The 18,891-nt window shown below is 31.6% G+C and overlaps 1 protein-coding gene across 6 annotated transcripts; it reads left to right on the top strand.

Annotated features, from left to right (window-relative positions):
* The first annotated feature begins 7,558 nt into the window (after positions 1 to 7,558).
* LOC145167774 (SMAD/FHA domain-containing protein) lies at positions 7,559 to 13,611 on the top strand. 6 transcript variants are annotated; one of them, XM_079087021.1, is made up of 15 exons: positions 7,559 to 7,967; positions 8,046 to 8,087; positions 8,477 to 8,661; positions 8,759 to 8,862; positions 8,948 to 9,028; positions 9,492 to 9,595; positions 9,692 to 9,778; positions 9,882 to 10,084; positions 10,367 to 10,568; positions 10,882 to 10,932; positions 11,003 to 11,101; positions 11,212 to 11,271; positions 11,485 to 11,609; positions 12,313 to 13,334; positions 13,418 to 13,611. In XM_079087021.1, the coding sequence occupies exons 1-14, from the start codon at positions 7,719 to 7,721 to the stop codon at positions 13,307 to 13,309; spliced, it is 2,589 nt and encodes an 862-aa protein (XP_078943147.1). In that variant the 5' UTR covers positions 7,559 to 7,718; the 3' UTR covers positions 13,310 to 13,334; positions 13,418 to 13,611. The 6 variants fall into 6 exon arrangements, with proteins under 6 accessions (XP_078943147.1, XP_078943148.1, XP_078943146.1 ...); XM_079087022.1 differs by having other exon boundaries at positions 8,945 to 9,028; positions 11,488 to 11,609; XM_079087020.1 differs by having other exon boundaries at positions 8,945 to 9,028.
* Positions 13,612 to 18,891: the final 5,280 nt, after the last annotated feature.

The following is an 18,891-nucleotide window of genomic DNA, read 5'->3' as shown; positions in this document are numbered from 1 at the left end:
GAGGGCCAGGAGTATTCCATCCTGGTAGGATGATTGGACTCATAGTAGGTGGGCATTCCAACCTGATGGTTGAGGGCCTGGGGTATTCCATCCCGAGGGATGATTGGACCCATAGTAGCTATTGTATGTATAGTAGGTGGGCATTCCAACCCGATGGTTGAGGGCCAGGAGTATTCCATCCCGATAGGATGATTGGACTCATAGTAGGTGGGCATTCCAACCTGATGGTTGAGGGCCTGGGGTATTCCATCCCGAGGGATGATTGGACCCGTAGTAGTTATTGTATGTATAGGTGTGTGGGCATTCCAACCCGATGGTTGTGGGCCGAGAGTATTCCATCCCGAGGATGATTGGACTCGTAGTATGTTGGCATTCCAACCCGACGGTTGAGGGCCTGGGGTATTCCAACCTGACGGTTGATTGGACCCATAGTATGCTGTTTATTGTTGTATGTGTATGGTTATGTGTGTACGGGTATTTTGGGGGAACTCACTAAACTTTCGAGCTTACGGTTTTCAGTTTATTGTTTCAGGTACATCAGGTGATCGTGGCAAGGCAAAGGCGTGATCGTACCGCTCCTCATATTTCATGATTTTGTGATTTGGTTCTGGGGATACTCTGATGTTTAAACTATTTTGAAAACGAGTTGTAATAACTTAATGGTTTTGAATGGGTTAAAATGTTTTAAATTGGCTTGAATTTTATGGGTGTTACAATTGTAGTCGGTTAGAGTTCAGTAATTCTTTGAGAATGGAAATTAGAATGGATATCCGTCAGTGCATGGCAAGGGTTGTGGTTTTTTAGTTATCAACATAAGAACTTAAGGAATTGGTATGGTATCATGGGAAGTGATTTGGATTATCGGACTAGTTAAGATTTCAAGAGCATTGTTTAGGATTTTAGGAAATGGGCGATCATTGAGTTTGGCTAACAATGGAACGTTAGTACTGATTAGTGCAGGACATAGGTTGTTCATGCTATATGAGGTTGATGGTTGGGAACCCATCAGATTTAAGGGACGAGAGAACTTCTTCGAAACCAAGTGGGGGGAGAATCGATTAGGTTTTTCCGGGAGGCAAGAAGGGTGTGAACTAGGGCAAGTTTTCACATCTTGGCCAGGAGGAGAGACTAATCAAGTGGCCGTTTATATTGAGGTTGTGTAAGTGGGAGTTCAGGAACTTCCAACCACTTGTCGGCGTCTTCTATATTATGCATAACAGGCTTGCGGTTGAGCCTAGGTTGAGGGCTTCGGAATTCAAAGTATGACCGAACACCTGATTTGATGCAGTTGGATGCAGGTTTCGGATCAGGATGAGTGGGGTTGAGACGATTTGGGGGTGGTAAGGCCATGGGCGGTATCCATGGTCGGCTTGAGGTGTTGTAAAACTGCCATGGGATCGTAGCATTCACCAGTTCGAGGTAGACTATCGTTGATAGTGGTCATGGGTGTAAAGGGACAAAGAAGCATAAAACCATAACATGAAGAGATCTAAACAAAGAGTAGCCAAGGTATGAACTTTATACCTCAAAAGTCACCAAAATATGGAGCTAAATCAAGATCTCTAAGCTTCTCCCCAATGAATGAGTCTTCCAACTTCTTCTTCTATCACTTCATGGAGCATAAACAACCAAAAATCAAGACCAAGGCTCAAGAACACTTAAAGATGCTATTAGGGTTCGAGATTAGGGTTTTAGGGTAATGGAGGTTGATAACGAGGCCAACCCTATGGACTTAAGGAGCTTATATAGGGTGCAACACCCCAAATTAGGGTTTCACTAAAACGCATGTACGCCCCGCGTACGTGCCCGAAGGCGCGATCCATCCTCGCATTAGACGCTAAGCGTACACACATGGTACCGCCCCGGAAACTAGCTTCTCAGCTAGTACGTTAAGCGTACCCCGTGGTACGTCCCGCGTACTGACAATAAAGGCCAAAAGTGAAATAATTAAAATACGAAGGACCAAAAGAGAACATACCCATAACAAGCGCTACAGGTTTTTGGGTGTTTTGGATTTCAAGACATTCAAAATGACTATATATGATAGTCACTGGGTGGACGGCTATTTTTCCAGCTTGGTCGGAGTGTGATACAATATACTTGTTTTTCAATTAAACTACCTAAGTAATAGTCATTTATAAGAAAATGTTATTTGATGATTAGTTAATTCAAACTTTTTGTATAAGCCTTACATCCTTATCAATATATAGAATGCCCACTGGTTTTTGGTGTTTTGGATTTCAAGAAATGTAAAATGACTATATATGATAGTCACTGGGCGGACAACTATTTTTCAGAAGATAAATCTTGGTTTATAGCTATGCAAGCCTATATCCACAAACCCCTAGTGTGTATCAAGTATTGGGGTCCCAAACCCATTGATGTAATCCCCTTGAGAGTTTCAAAATCACCCTTGAAAAGGGCCTATACATACCACAACAATCTAACAATAAAGAGGATTGTGGGCTGGGGTGTTTTTATGTTGGTTCATAGAGATGTTGATTAGGGGAAATCATTTAGGATAGAGGGTTCAACCGAAACCTAGGCCATGTCATATCGCAAACGTTACATGGAAATTTTTTGAGATACAAAGATAATATAATGGTCCATTTGAACATTGTAGTATTATTTAAAACATATTTAAAACATATATATATATATATATATATATATATATATATATATATATATATATATATATATATATTTGCAGTTTATAATCTAAAAACCATTAAAACCATAAGTAAACAAAAAAAATTAACACACAACACAAAACCATATAAAAACAAAAATAAACAAAAAAATTAACTCTTAACATAAAAATGATCACTATGAAAATGATTAAATTTAATATATATATATATATATATATATATATATATATATATATATATATATATATATATATATATATATAGAAAATGAATAATTAGGGCATACCTAATTTTGTAGCAAATTACATAAATGGTCCATATGATTTTATTAAAACTACATGTTTAGTACATACGCAATTCTACATTAACTTTCAATTAAAAAAAAAAACTGCCTTTTTAACTTGCACGGTTTGCGCCTTTGCGGTGACCACGTAATTAAAAACTTTCATTTCCAATTAAAAAATATAGAAGATAAACTGTCTTTTTGACTTGCCGGCGTTATTAGTGGTATGAAATCGGCAACAATAAACATTCCTAATTCACTTTAATTCTAACCAAATTAATATATTAACTACAGCCAAACGATTAAATTTATTTTAGTGCATATTACCAAAAATCCAAACGTATTAAATTTACAAACATTTATTGACTTTGTCAACAAAATATATAGTATATGAACAAGGTAACCGTCATTTTCCATAAAAGATATGCAATTAAAGTCTAACGTAAGTCGGCATATCTGGACGTGAGTGGAGGAATGAAGTCCTTAGAATATAGATTGGTTGGAGTTTTATTTTTAATAAGTAATAAATGATTACTCCAATTTCTTGGTAATGATTCACGGAAAGTATTATTTGTCAATTTGAATTGCAATAACTAGGAACGATCACACGGTTATGAATGGTAAATATGTAAAAAAAAAATGATATCATTTCCATGTTTGAAATGTTTAAGGACTAAATGTATAATTTTAACCTTTGTAATTTAAATAAATTCTATCCATAAAGAAACTGACATATGTCTATTGGTTATTGGTTCTTAAGATAATGCCCTAATTATTCATTTTCCATTGAATCTATCCCTATATATATATATATATATATATATATATATATATATATATATATATATATATATATATATATATATATATATATATATATATATATATATATAAATTCGTCCGAAATACTACTTCGAAATCCTGCCTTGTTTCCAAGTTTTTTATTTATTTATTTATTTTTTTTTTGTAAATTTAGTAAAGGAAAGGGAAGAGAAATATTGATAGAAAGAAAGGGAGGGGAAGAATATATATATATATATATATATATATATATATATATATATATATATATATATATATATATATATATTCTGTGCTCCAGAGTTCGGAAGAAATGAAAGGAAAATTTTAAATTTTTATGTTCCGGAGTTATGAGGGAAAATAAAATAAACTTAAAGATTTTTCTTTCCCCCACTTTCTTTCTAAATCCGTCCAATTTGAAAGAAAATTTTGGAAGTAAAATATGGCTTCAAAATCCATTCCTTCCCCTCATTTATCTTTCATTAATGAAACTCGTGAACACGATTTTCCTTCGACATCCCTTACTTTCTCTCTATTTTCATCCATATCCCTCTTTAAGCTGAATATATATATATATATATATATATATATATATATATATATATATATATATATATATATATATATATATATATATATATATATATATATATATATAGAAAATGAATAATTAGGGCATACCTAATTTTGTAGCAAATTACATAAATGGTCCATATGATTTTATTAAAACTACATGTTTAGTACATACGCAATTCTACATTAACTTTCAATTAAAAAAAAAAACTGCCTTTTTAACTTGCACGGTTTGCGCCTTTGCGGTGACCACGTAATTAAAAACTTTCATTTCCAATTAAAAAATATAGAAGATAAACTGTCTTTTTGACTTGCCGGCGTTATTAGTGGTATGAAATCGGCAACAATAAACATTCCTAATTCACTTTAATTCTAACCAAATTAATATATTAACTACAGCCAAACGATTAAATTTATTTTAGTGCATATTACCAAAAATCCAAACGTATTAAATTTACAAACATTTATTGACTTTGTCAACAAAATATATAGTATATGAACAAGGTAACCGTCATTTTCCATAAAAGATATGCAATTAAAGTCTAACGTAAGTCGGCATATCTGGACGTGAGTGGAGGAATGAAGTCCTTAGAATATAGATTGGTTGGAGTTTTATTTTTAATAAGTAATAAATGATTACTCCAATTTCTTGGTAATGATTCACGGAAAGTATTATTTGTCAATTTGAATTGTAATAACTAGGAACGATCACACGGTTATGAATGGTAAATATGTAAAAAAAAAATGATATCATTTCCATGTTTGAAATGTTTAAGGACTAAATGTATAATTTTAACCTTTGTAATTTAAATAAATTCTATCCATAAAGAAACTGACATATGTCTATTGGTTATTGGTTCTTAAGATAATGCCCTAATTATTCATTTTCCATTGAATCTATCCCTATATATATATATATATATATATATATATATATATATATATATATATATATATATATATATATAATTCGTCCGAAATACTACTTCGAAATCCTGCCTTGTTTCCAAGTTATTTATTTATTTATTTATTTTTTTTTTGTAAATTTAGTAAAGGAAAGGGAAGAGAAATATTGATAGAAAGAAAGGGAGGGGAAGATATATATATATATATATATATATATATATATATATATATATATATATATATATATATATATATATATTCTGTGCTCCAGAGTTCGGAAGAAATGAAAGGAAAATTTTAAATTTTTATGTTCCGGAGTTATGAGGGAAAATAAAATAAACTTAAAGATTTTTCTTTCCCCCACTTTCTTTCTAAATCCGTCCAATTTGAAAGAAAATTTTGGAAGTAAAATATGGCTTCAAAATCCATTCCTTCCCCTCATTTATCTTTCATTAATGAAACTCGTGAACACGATTTTCCTTCGACATCCCTTACTTTCTCTCTATTTTCATCCATATCCCTCTTTAAGCTGAATATATATATATATATATATATATATATATATATATATATATATATATATATATATATAGAAAATGAATAATTAGGGCATACCTAATTTTGTAGCAAATTACATAAATGGTCCATATGATTTTATTAAAACTACATGTTTAGTACATACGCAATTCTACATTAACTTTCAATTAAAAAAAAAAACTGCCTTTTTAACTTGCACGGTTTGCGCCTTTGCGGTGACCACGTAATTAAAAACTTTCATTTCCAATTAAAAAATATAGAAGATAAACTGTCTTTTTGACTTGCCGGCGTTATTAGTGGTATGAAATCGGCAACAATAAACATTCCTAATTCACTTTAATTCTAACCAAATTAATATATTAACTACAGCCAAACGATTAAATTTATTTTAGTGCATATTACCAAAAATCCAAACGTATTAAATTTACAAACATTTATTGACTTTGTCAACAAAATATATAGTATATGAACAAGGTAACCGTCATTTTCCATAAAAGATATGCAATTAAAGTCTAACGTAAGTCGGCATATCTGGACGTGAGTGGAGGAATGAAGTCCTTAGAATATAGATTGGTTGGAGTTTTATTTTTAATAAGTAATAAATGATTACTCCAATTTCTTGGTAATGATTCACGGAAAGTATTATTTGTCAATTTGAATTGTAATAACTAGGAACGATCACACGGTTATGAATGGTAAATATGTAAAAAAAAAATGATATCATTTCCATGTTTGAAATGTTTAAGGACTAAATGTATAATTTTAACCTTTGTAATTTAAATAAATTCTATCCATAAAGAAACTGACATATGTCTATTGGTTATTGGTTCTTAAGATAATGCCCTAATTATTCATTTTCCATTGAATCTATCCCTATATATATATATATATATATATATATATATATATATAAATTCGTCCGAAATACTACTTCGAAATCCTGCCTTGTTTCCAAGTTTTTTATTTATTTATTTATTTTTTTTTTGTAAATTTAGTAAAGGAAAGGGAAGAGAAATATTGATAGAAAGAAAGGGAGGGGAAGAATATATATATATATATATATATATATATATATATATATATATATATATATATATATTCTGTGCTCCAGAGTTCGGAAGAAATGAAAGGAAAATTTTAAATTTTTATGTTCCGGAGTTATGAGGGAAAATAAAATAAACTTAAAGATTTTTCTTTCCCCCACTTTCTTTCTAAATCCGTCCAATTTGAAAGAAAATTTTGGAAGTAAAATATGGCTTCAAAATCCATTCCTTCCCCTCATTTATCTTTCATTAATGAAACTCGTGAACACGATTTTCCTTCGACATCCCTTACTTTCTCTCTATTTTCATCCATATCCCTCTTTAAGCTGAACTCGGCAGTATTAGTTATTTTTTTCTACATAATTTATTTATATGTCAACTAGTTTATAACCCGTGGTAATCATAGTTATAAAACTGATTAAGCTTTTATAATAAAAATTTATAATTATTAATCAATTAATTTACATAAATCATTTTAAATAAATTATTAATTAAGAGATATATCAAAATTTTAAAGTTATTATAACTTCAAATTTAACATATAATTAAAAAAATGTAAATTTGAATTTTGAAATGAGTTGCCTAATATATTTACATGACACATGACATAATATTAAGGAGGAGTTATATTAGAGTGACACTTGACAAAAAGAAATTAAATTTATTAGAATAGGGATTCCAAAGTTTTAATCATAGTAAATTAGTTTTGATTTGTTAAATACTTAAATTGATGAGAATCATACGGTAGACTACCACGACCCGAATTCACGTGGGAGTTCAGTGCCCCCAAATAACAAACAATAGCTTCTCTTTCACACTTCCAGTTATGGCGCTAAAATCACACTGATGAAGTAGGGTTTTCAGTTTTCTTAAAGACCTCCCCGCCATTTTCGAACAAAAAGTCATCTCATTCAATCCATCATGGCTAACATTGGAGATGATAACAACAACCTCCAGGTGACGCCTTCAAACCCTAGCCCTAACCCTAAACCCGACAACAACAACATCACCCCCGTCGCCGATGGCGATTTGTCTGGTTCATCGCCGAGTCCTGTAGATTTTATACGATCAGTGGCTTCAAAACTCGCATCTCAGCCTTTACAGTACTCTGAACCTGATGTATGGGGGGTACTCACTGCCATCTCTGAAAAAGCCCGCCGTCGCCGTCAGGTTTTTAATTTTCTGTGAACTTGATTAATTGTTTTGACTTGATGTTTTCGCTTTGATTTCTTTGCTCAATCATGTTAGGAAATGCTCCATACTGAGAAACGTTTTGACTTCGAAACTGAGGTGAATTGTTTAAATTCTGTGAAATGCGACCCCTATTTGCCAGTAGAGTAACAAGTTGTTGAGTTTGGTGCACTTTGCATATGGTTTTTTGATTAGAGAAGTAGATTTGACACCAAATCTAACATGCATTTCGTTTTATGGGAACATTTTCTGTGATGAACTGATGATTATGGGCCAAAAGAATAAGAATGTTGAATTTTTAGTAAATTCTTTATTAGTTTGTAATTTTGAACATTAAATAAGTGTTTAATTTTGTTTAGGCTATGATGTGTCAGTAATGGGTAGGAATATTGAATTTCTTTACCCAATTGAACTTGGTTGAAAGTTATTTTCTAGCAATTACATTTGATGAAAGTTACCCTACCCTGATAATAGTATTGATAAACCAGGGACTAAATATGCTTTTGACTAGTGATGAGCATCTCATTGGCCGAATGGTAGCAGATAAACGGTTTGAGATTTTGTCCAATCAAATTAGTTCACGTCATTGCAAAATATACAGGAAGAAGGTTGCTACAGAAGATGCAGAAGGTCAATCCAAACTCTTAAATTGCGGCTTCTTGAAAGATACTAGGTTGTTTGCCTCTTAAGTAACTGGAGCTTATTGCTTATATCAATAGTAAACTTTGGAGGATGAAATCTTTTTACACTTTTTTTTAAACCTTCTACAGCACAAATGGGACATATCACAACTGGCAAAAGTTACATAAGAACAGCCCTGAGTGTAAACTAACTCATGGGGATATCATTTCATTTGCAGCACCTCCTCAACATGGTAAAAAAAAAAATTTTGCTTTTTTTATTTTGTCCTTTTGACTCTTGATTCTCTGTTTGAATAAATACTCGTGTTGTAATAGCAGAACTTGCTTATGCATATGTGTTCCGAGAAGTTCTTAATCCCCCTACAGTGTCTGATAGCTCGCCTTTAAAAAGAAAAGCGGGTATGTGCTTCTTTTGTGTCTTGTTCTATGATTCTTTAGGGCATCTTCTACCCAATACCAAATCCCATTTTTATACCAATTTGATGTAAAATTGCTCTAAATCTACATCATTTTGTACACCATTTTGGTGTTGGTGAATGGTGAAACACCAAATATGGTGTTATCTTGTTTGTTTACACCAAATTCGATCTTAAACTTTCTTTTGTACACTTTGGTACTTCTCCTTCAACTTGGAAAATCATGTATTTTTAGTTTATTGTTTGCATAATGATATTTTATGCATAATATTTGTTACCTGTAATGTTATATTGTAAAATTAAATTGATATCAATTCATGATACTCATATAGTACAGCAGTACACTGAAACCATTTGTTCTCAATTGCTATATGAAGGTATGTTGTCATTCTAGAGAATATCTTTTGTACCTATAAACTTAATTATTTTTTCTTTGTGATATAAAGATGAGCTTGGATCTGAAACCAAAAGACAAAGAGGAATTGGTATTGGTGCTTCAGAAGGTCCCATTTCTCTTGATGATTTCAGAAGCCTTCAACGGTCAAACACGGTATTATTTTGTTTTTTATTTTTTATTTTCAACTTCAATTTACATATAAATTATGATTGATCAAATAGATCCTCTGTTATTATAATTTATACACAGGAATTAAGGAAGCAATTGGAAGATCAAGTTGCAACCATTGACCAATTGCGAAGTGAAAATCGTGCAGCCATTGACCTTCATGAAGTTGTATGTTCAACATATTCATTGGGGCCTATATGAGTGTATTTTTTTTTTGTAGTTTGTGTATTTGGGAAAAGGCTTTGACTTTTTTTTTATATATATTTTTTAGGAAAAGAAAAACTTGAAGGAGTCGATTTCAAATAGTTACCAAGATGAGCTCAAGGAGATGCGAAATTTAATTGAAGAAAAACAGAAGGAATTAAATGAAGTGAATAAAATAACTTCTGAACAAAAAAGTGCTATGGTGGATCTTAATGAAAGACTTAATGCATCTATGCAGTCATGTACAGAAGCAAATGAAATAATGCGTAGGTGAGTAGTCAATTATACCCCTTGCTTTAGCGCACTCTTGAATTTATATCTACAAATAACATTTTTTTTTGTTTATCCATTTATTTTCATTTAGTTATTCAGTTATACATAACAAAACACATGTTTGAATGACTCCTTCCACACCCTAGTTTTTAGTAGAATCCCAATGATTATTATACCCTTAAATGTGTAGTAGCTGAAGTATACTCTACACAAACTTTGCAAATGCTACAAAGATTGAGAAATGACATTAAATATATATTTTTTAATCTTTCTCTTTAGCCAAAACGCGACCATATCTGAGCTCAAGATTCTTCTAGATGAAGAGAGGGATCAAAGAAAAGAGGATAGAGAAAAAGCTGATGCAAACTTAACAGCTTCAATACAAAGAGTTAAAACAGAAGCCCAAGAGGAATTGAAACGCCTCTCAGATGCTTCTCTTAGACGTGAAAACGAGCAACAAGAAATTATAAATAAACTTCAGGTTTGCAAATGCTTTTCTTCATAACATAATAATTCTACAAAAATAAAATTCACCACCTTTTTTGACCTTCAAAATTGCTTTATGAATGTTCCCCACCACAAAAAATCTTAAAAAGATAGTCTTTTTTGCGTAATGACATCATCATTTTGCAAGATAATTATGACTTCTTTTTTTTCTCAATGTGCAATATCCATATCATAATAATTGTGTTATAATAGTAAAAAAAAAGGTGGTTGGTTTTGTTAAAATTCTTGTGATTACCCTTTTTGTATATATATAAAAATAAGTAAACATTAATGGTTTATGTTTTAAGGAATCGGAGAAAGAAAGGTGTTCATTGGTGGAGACTTTGAGATCCAAATTGGTAAACTTTTACCTCCATTAATTGGTTTAGTTATATTTTTCATGATTTCTTGATTTTATTTTTACAACAGGAAGACACTAGGGAGAAATTGGTTGGCTCTGATAATAAGGTTCGCCAGCTGGAATCACAGCTTTCTCAAGAGCAAGTGGTTTCTTCTGTTGGTAGAAAAGTAAGAAAAATCTCTTGGAGTTTCTGTTAAGATATATTTAGTTTTTGTGTGTATAACTATAAAGTGGCTTACGATTATTATACATATGTTTTGTGAATTTGTATTTGCAGAAAATACAAGAACTTGAAAATGAAACTAGCAGATTGAGAAAAGAACTTGAAAGTGAAAAGGTAAGGATCGGTGTACATTTTTCCCTCATAGTTTTTTAGGTTGTTTATTATGGCATTCTACTTTCATAATAAAACTGGAACTTTGTGTTTACAAAATACCATTATTTTAATGGTTATAAATTAAAAAAGTAGAATGATGTAATAGAAAGAAAGAAGGATGGTATATAATAATAAAAGGTTGAACTGAGTCTGAGGTTTCTTGTTTGTGTTTAGCAGGCAGCTAGGGAAGAAGCCTGGGCTAAAGTTTCTGCCCTTGAACTTGAGATCAATTCTGCAATGCGGGACCTTGAATATGAAAAACGAAAATTAAAAGCCGCCCGTGAACGAATAATGCTTCGGTATAAATACCAAACTTTTTCCTCTCCCACTTAAAAAGACGTAAATGCCCTCCTCATCCTCTTATGCTTATCATCAAAAATAGTCGTAGAAAGCTTGTTTAGTCGGTCCGTTCCTCACATAGCTTTAAGCTATATAGGTTTTGTCACATGGGATGGGATGGGATTGGACTAGACAAGCTTTCTAAGGCTTATTTTGATGATAAGGGCATTTACGTCTTTTCACAAACGAGAGATCAAGAGCAAGAGTGCCTTCCCATCATATAATGTTCCACCTTTTTTCAGCGAGACAAAATTGTAGTTTTTTGTCCCACCCAAAAAGGTGGGACAGGGACACGTTCTCTCTCAATTTCTTGTTTGTGCAAAAGACATAAATGCCCTTCTCGAAAATGGCCCCAGAAAGCTTGTCTGGTTGAGACCTGTCCAGTGTAACAACACACAGCCTTAAGGCTGTGTTTGCCAGATGAGACAAAACCAGATAAGCTTTCTGGGACCATTTTCGAGAAGGGCATTTATGTCTTTTGCACAAACAAGAAATCGAGAGAGAACATGTCCTTGTCCCACCTTTTTGGGTAGGACAAAAGTTACAATTTTGTCCCGTTGGCATAAGTTCTAGTCCAAGTCAAATGACTGTAAAAGTAATATTGTTATGTAATGGGGGCATAATTGGAATTTCAGTCGTTCATATTATGTGGTTAGTTTTCAGGGAAACTCAACTCCGGGCTTTCTATTCAACAACAGAGGAAATCTCTTTGTTATTCGCAAAGCAACAAGAACAGTTAAAATCAATGCAAAGAACACTAGAAGATGAAGAAAATTACGAAAACATATCACTCGATATTAACCCTAATATCAACAATCATACAAATTCTCTCCACCAAAACAAACAACCAATAAACTCCCACGGCAGTGGCGGCAGTAAGGCGGCAGACTCCACCACCTCCACCAAAAAACCCGACAACAACCACCCGGAAACATCAACCGATGAAGATGAAGCCAGCATGACCGAAAAACACGGATGCGGTGCCCGAAATCAAGAAACATGTGAAGAAACACAAGAAGCTGAATTCGGGCAGTCTGATCCACCGGGCACCAAGGGCGGGTTTGGATCCGATATTGATGGTTTTAACACCGCCCCTATAGGAACCGAAACTCAAGGACTCGATCAGAATATTGATTTGAATAAGTTAGTGGATGATACGATGGTGATCGATGATGAAACCGAGAGGGTTAAAATCGACAATTCACATTTGCACCACCGTGTGGTGGTGGAGGAAGATACGGAGGCCGGAGACACCATTAAAACCGGCGACCTTTTGGCTTCAGAGGTGGCCGGAAGTTGGGCGTGTAGTACCGCTCCTTCGTGTCATGGCGAGAATGAGTCTCCAGGAAGTGGCGGCGGTGGTGGTGGTGGTTTGAATGATTCGGTTGTGGCGGAGAGTCAGACGGGAGTTGGGAGGAATCATGAACATGAGGCGATTACTAAGATGATTGGGATTGTTGCTCCTGAAATGAAGGGTGAATTTGGAGGTGTTATTGAGAGTGATAGTGAAAAAGCGGTTGTATCCAATTCAGACACCGAGGATTGTACTGAAGATGAAGGCAGTGAATCTGAGCCGTTGGATCATGATCAAAAAATGGTAGATAAAATGGACGGTGATGATGATGATAATGATGAGGCAACACAGCAAGATTCGGGCTAAATTGCATCGAATGGATTCTTTTAAGGTAAGTTTAAATATGAACATTAATTTAAACCTAAAATGAAAAATAAAATAAAAATACATGGCTTACTATGTGTGGTGTAACAGATCTGATGAACTAACCGAAAAAAAAAAGCAAGGGAAGAGAAGTTCAGGGGGGCTTATTGTAGTTTTCTAGATTTTTAAATGCGTGCCCTTTGAAAATTGAGATATTCATTTTTATACCCTTGTTTTGTGTGATTAACTAACTGATTATTCTTTGTATGCTTTGTAAATGTGAAAGGTAGGGACATTTGATTTTAGATGTATGATGTATCCCATTCATTTGTTTGTTGATTGCGTATGAAAATTTGTATGCTTAAATTAATAAAATTTGAATGACGTATGCATTGAAAATGACCACATAAGTTGTTTTTTTGTTTTTGTAATTGACAAGTTAGATATGCATACGTCTAATTCATTATCTCACCCGTTAATATCAATTCGTAGAATAATAATATGGTGGCTATTATTTATAGTTTAATTTGTGATTTACGAAAACGATTTGTCATGTCGATGAAGCTGTGGGGGTGTTTCAATGTGCTAAAATGTATTTTTAAGTTGTAATGATCAGTTTTTCTTTAATATAAAATATTAATTATAATTTTGATTTTTTTGTTAGATCAAATTTGATTTTTTTGGTTTAATCAGTGAGACTATGATTATTTTTTTATATAGATCCATAAAACTTTAAAGAAATGAATAAGGAAACAGTCTTCTCAATAGTAGGGACCAAATTTGAATATAAAAAAAAAAGAATTTGTAATATGTAAATTATCTTAAACCACATGCCACCTGAAAAAATTTATGCTTTCTTTTTATGAATTTTCAATTACAGTTTGCAATTTATTTTAATATTAACACCTCCATCAGGAAAATATAATCCAACTAGGTTATAACCCGTGTACCATATGGTTGATGAAGTAAAATAACATTGAAACTTTAAAAATCACGTTAATTACAGATTTGCAAACATTTATTAATCTTTATAGATCTTTTGCACATTGAATACCACCTCATCGTAGAAGTACCAAATTGTGTTTACATAGAAAGATGATAGTTTCCAAGGAGAATATCAGCCGGTCACACAATTACCAAACGCTTGAAGACATGAAATTATGGGTGTTATTATGTAGGCTTTTAAGGGGTAAAATGATAAATAAGGTTCCCAAAACCAAAAACAAAGTCATTGTGATTATGATGCTTAAATTACCATGCAAACGTTATGAACAATAGATCGGTGAAAATGGAGAAAGTATGAATAAATATGATTCAAAACTAATAAATTAAGTAACATCCAATAGTAGATTGATATAAAATAACATAATGAATGTGCTTTAAAAGTCGTAATCAATAATCATAGATGTGAAAACATTTATTTTCACATAAAGTGTGTTGTTTTGTCCGTAATTACTAAAAATCACCTTATACCAATCATTTTGTAACTTGAAAATTGAACACGTGTGTTACATGGTTTAGAATTTTAAAAAAAAAATATCTAGAAAAATAAAACCGTAGTATTGAAAATATTATTCTGTTAAGTATATAATCGGTACATCATCTTCCTCCCTTGAATAAATAAATATACAAATACTACCCTCTAATTACTTGAAATGACTAAGATGCCCCTTATCATAAAGATAGTAATTCATAACGCATACGTAACAACTTGAAAGTGATCTCACTCATTCTTTTGCCTACATACCACTGTCAACAAAAAAAAAACCTTGAATTCCCTAAACTTATAACGTTTTAAGATCTTATCAAAAACCAAAAATACATTCATTTAATTTATTAAAAAAAATAATAATAAAAAATAAAAAATAAAAAACTAATCAATTCTTCGGCTAATGAACTCCAAAAAGATAAGATATTTGTAATAGTAATAGTAATATTTAAATAAACAAAATAACAAATATAAGTCAAACTCATATAAACAAAACACCAAATTAGCAATAACTCACTGTGATCAAATATCCACCTTTAAAAAGTCATAGAATGGTAATTACAATTTGTGCAGAAATGATAAAAATTACAAAAAGCTATAAAAAAAATTAAAAACCAAAAGATTAACATGAGTGTCATTGAGCATAATTTTGCTCTCTTGCACACAAATACGATCAGTTGTAGGATATTGAGCCGTATTAGATACAAAATATTAAGAAAAATAATATATATAAATAGGAAAAATAATTAACCGTGATTGTTTAATTTTGAAATGGCATGTTGCCCATAAGAATAACACTACATGGAACCATTTCTTAAAAGCAAGAGCATTTATGCGGAGAAGAAAAGCAGAAGAAAAAGTCAAATTACATATTCTCATAGGAGCTATTTAATATTCAATTCTTTATGAGGATCATCAATAGCTTCATTATATTTAATCAAGAACTGGAGTGCAAATCAACTATAAGCACAATGAAGGAAATATCCATACCATTAAACCTTGAAACTTAAATACTATGCACTAAAAACTGTTGAATTATTAAGCTTAGTTCATGTAATAGCTTCAAGACAGTTATTAAAAATAAAAATGCTTAGAACATGGTTTATTAGTTTCACATAAAGATAGGAAGCTCAGTAAATTTACAGATAAGACAGGCGCCGAAGAAAATAGTCTTTGAGATCCCTAAATGAAGTACAGTCGGCTGGGAATAAAAGCAAATGAAAATAGGATGTTATACTAAAAAAATTAATGCAAATACATCACTATTTTTGACTTTAAACCCAATCTTTTATAATTTTATTAACATCCCTTAAGTTGTGACCATGACAATGGTTTATAATTATGTTAAAACACGTGAATAATATTCAACAAATTGTGTTTGTGCAGATTTTCAAGGTTAGTTGAATGATTGCTGCAAATTTAACGATATGGAAGGTAGATATTTTGACTTTTCCATTAACTAATGCCCATATGAACAATATTTTTCATCCGAAGGTAGATATTTTGACTATTCCATTAACTAATGCCCATATGAACAATATTTTTCATCCCCTTCCATCTGCACCCTTTATATTCTCCCATTAACTTATCCTCTTGTAATCCTTCTTTATTTTTGTAATTATACTTGTAATTAGGAAATCTCTTGCTAATTGTGGGACTCAATATACCAGTTTGTGTATATTATTATTAACATATCTTACATAACTGAAAAACAAAAAGTGTTCCAATTTCAAAACAAACAAATGAATTTAAATGTATAGATCCATAATATAGACAAAAAAATAATAATAAATGTCAATCGTTCAAACACATATTAAAAAAAATCACAAAAAGGAAACCAAACCTAATCAATACCACAACAGATCAACACCATTTCAATGAACTAAAAGGCAACATAAAAAAAATGACAACTATAGAATCACACAAGAACCAAGGGCAAAACCGTCCACCAGGTCAAAAAAAAAAAAACTCACCAACAGCTAGAAGAAAGTAAGAGCAAACCAACAAATGTACATCCCATGAACTATTAAGCAATAACACCTGTGAAGATTAACCATAACCACCCTCAACATAAGCATACAAGACACAAGGGCAAAACTGTCACTAACATGCTTAAAGTAATGAAATAAATGAAATAGGATGTTTAGTAATAAAATGCTATTTTTGGGTGGCATCAAACCATTTCACATTTATTTTAATTTTTACTTATTAAAGCATTGGAGTTTAAAAGTAAAATGCTATTTTTGGGTGGCAGATTTCAACATATACCCAATTATAACATTGTACCTTAAAAGTAGAATGTTATTTTTTGGGTGTCAAGAAATAGCCAATTATACACATACATCTTAATATTTATTATCTTTCAAGAAATATCTAATTATAGACATATATCTTAAACCAAAAGTAACTAATAGACAAGGTATGAAAGTACATCCGAAAGTTCTTTTTTTTAATTGCTTTTAAATAACTTAGGCTTATTTTCCTTGATGCAATTACTTGAGGTTGGTTTTTTCATGCATTACAGAGGTTTTGTTATATTTGTTTGTTTTATTTTTTTCTTATTAAAGCATCGTACTTTCAATGTACAATGTTAAATTGACGTAAAAAATAGGACATTGTTACTTTATTTATGTACAGTAATTTAACTTGACTTTTTTTGATGAAGAGGTTTTTTTAACTGAATTGAAAAGGCCTCCTTCGGGTTTTTGAAGTCCAGTTGTCTCCAAAGACAGACGATTCTAACCTTGATGGTGTACTCATCTTTGAAGAGATCCATGTCTTTAAGGAGAGTGATACTTTTTGAATCCATTAATCTGTAGTTAGAAGTAACAATTTATTAGAAAAGGCAATGTGGTAGATCATAGATGTGTATTTTCATTCCAGATGCATTCCTCTTGGTTATGTGTGTTACTACAGAGATGGTTAGCTTCAAGATAAAACAAAATTTTCAAGTCATGTGAATTCATAAGTCATATATGTCAAATAAATATATGCACAGGTAAATACCAACATATTAACATGTATTAGCATGGAAAATATCTCAAAGAATTTTACAAAATAGGCAAGTTGTTGACAAATAATCAAATGTTTTGCTTCCATTTTCTTATTCTTGATTAAATCACATGGTTATTTGTATACACTTTTAATATTTATCTTTTACTGTATTTGGGTTTTCCTTTTCCCTGAATGGGAATTGGAATATTTGTTTAGTTTACTTGATAAGAAGCATGAAAACCTTTCAGTGTTTTAAGAAAATTTAGAAAATCATTAAAAAACATGAAAAAACCATGAATTTGTAAAACCATTAATCTACGAGCTTAAAATCTTACTCAAACATTTCATCAAACAGTTAATCTACGAACTTAATTTATAGAATATTTACACATACATAAAACATACTAAATAAATGTTAGCAGTAAGAAGGATCGAACTCACCACCTAAAATCCCATAAAAAAGATGAATTTACAAAAATTTAAATCCCAATTCCAAAAAACTCTGGAACAAAATTGGTAAATTAAAGAAAGATCGAACCTATAAAAAAGCAATAATGGTGACTTTAGGTAAATTGGATTCCTTCTAGGTGGGGGAAACGAACTCTGAAACAGATCATCCAAACACATTTCAAAGACAAATATATAGATCAATTACTTACAGAACTATCACACCATTGAATGAGAAATTTATCTTACCTATTTCACACCATTGCAGTCGATAATAGATCTGTATTTCATTCTCATTATCAGCAAAAGAAAAAAAAACAAACCTGAGATATAAAAAAAATCAAACGTGAGATATCACAAAAAAAGAAAAACTGAACTTGATCCAAGAAAAACACATCAACTTATGTTTAAAAATGTTCTAGCCAATACATCAAACAAAACACATCGAATCTAGTTCAAGCAACACAAATCAATTTAGGGCTAAAAAACGAAAATAAAAATAAAAATTTGAACCTGGTTCAAGTTATGAACTACATGAGAGCGAAAAAAAACTCATCTCAAAGCCATCATAGATGGTCATCGAAGAGCAGACGAAAACATAATGCTAAATTTGTGTGAATTTGTTTAGAAATGTAATCGACATCCTTAATCATTA

Source organism: Lactuca virosa, chromosome 3, assembly GCF_052849685.1.
Source record: "Lactuca virosa cultivar CGN04683 chromosome 3, Lactuca_virosa_CGN04683_v6, whole genome shotgun sequence".
NCBI classification, from domain to species: Eukaryota; Viridiplantae; Streptophyta; class Magnoliopsida; order Asterales; family Asteraceae; genus Lactuca; species Lactuca virosa.
Note: the sequence above shows the minus strand (reverse complement) of the source record. Positions and strands in the feature narration are given on the sequence as shown.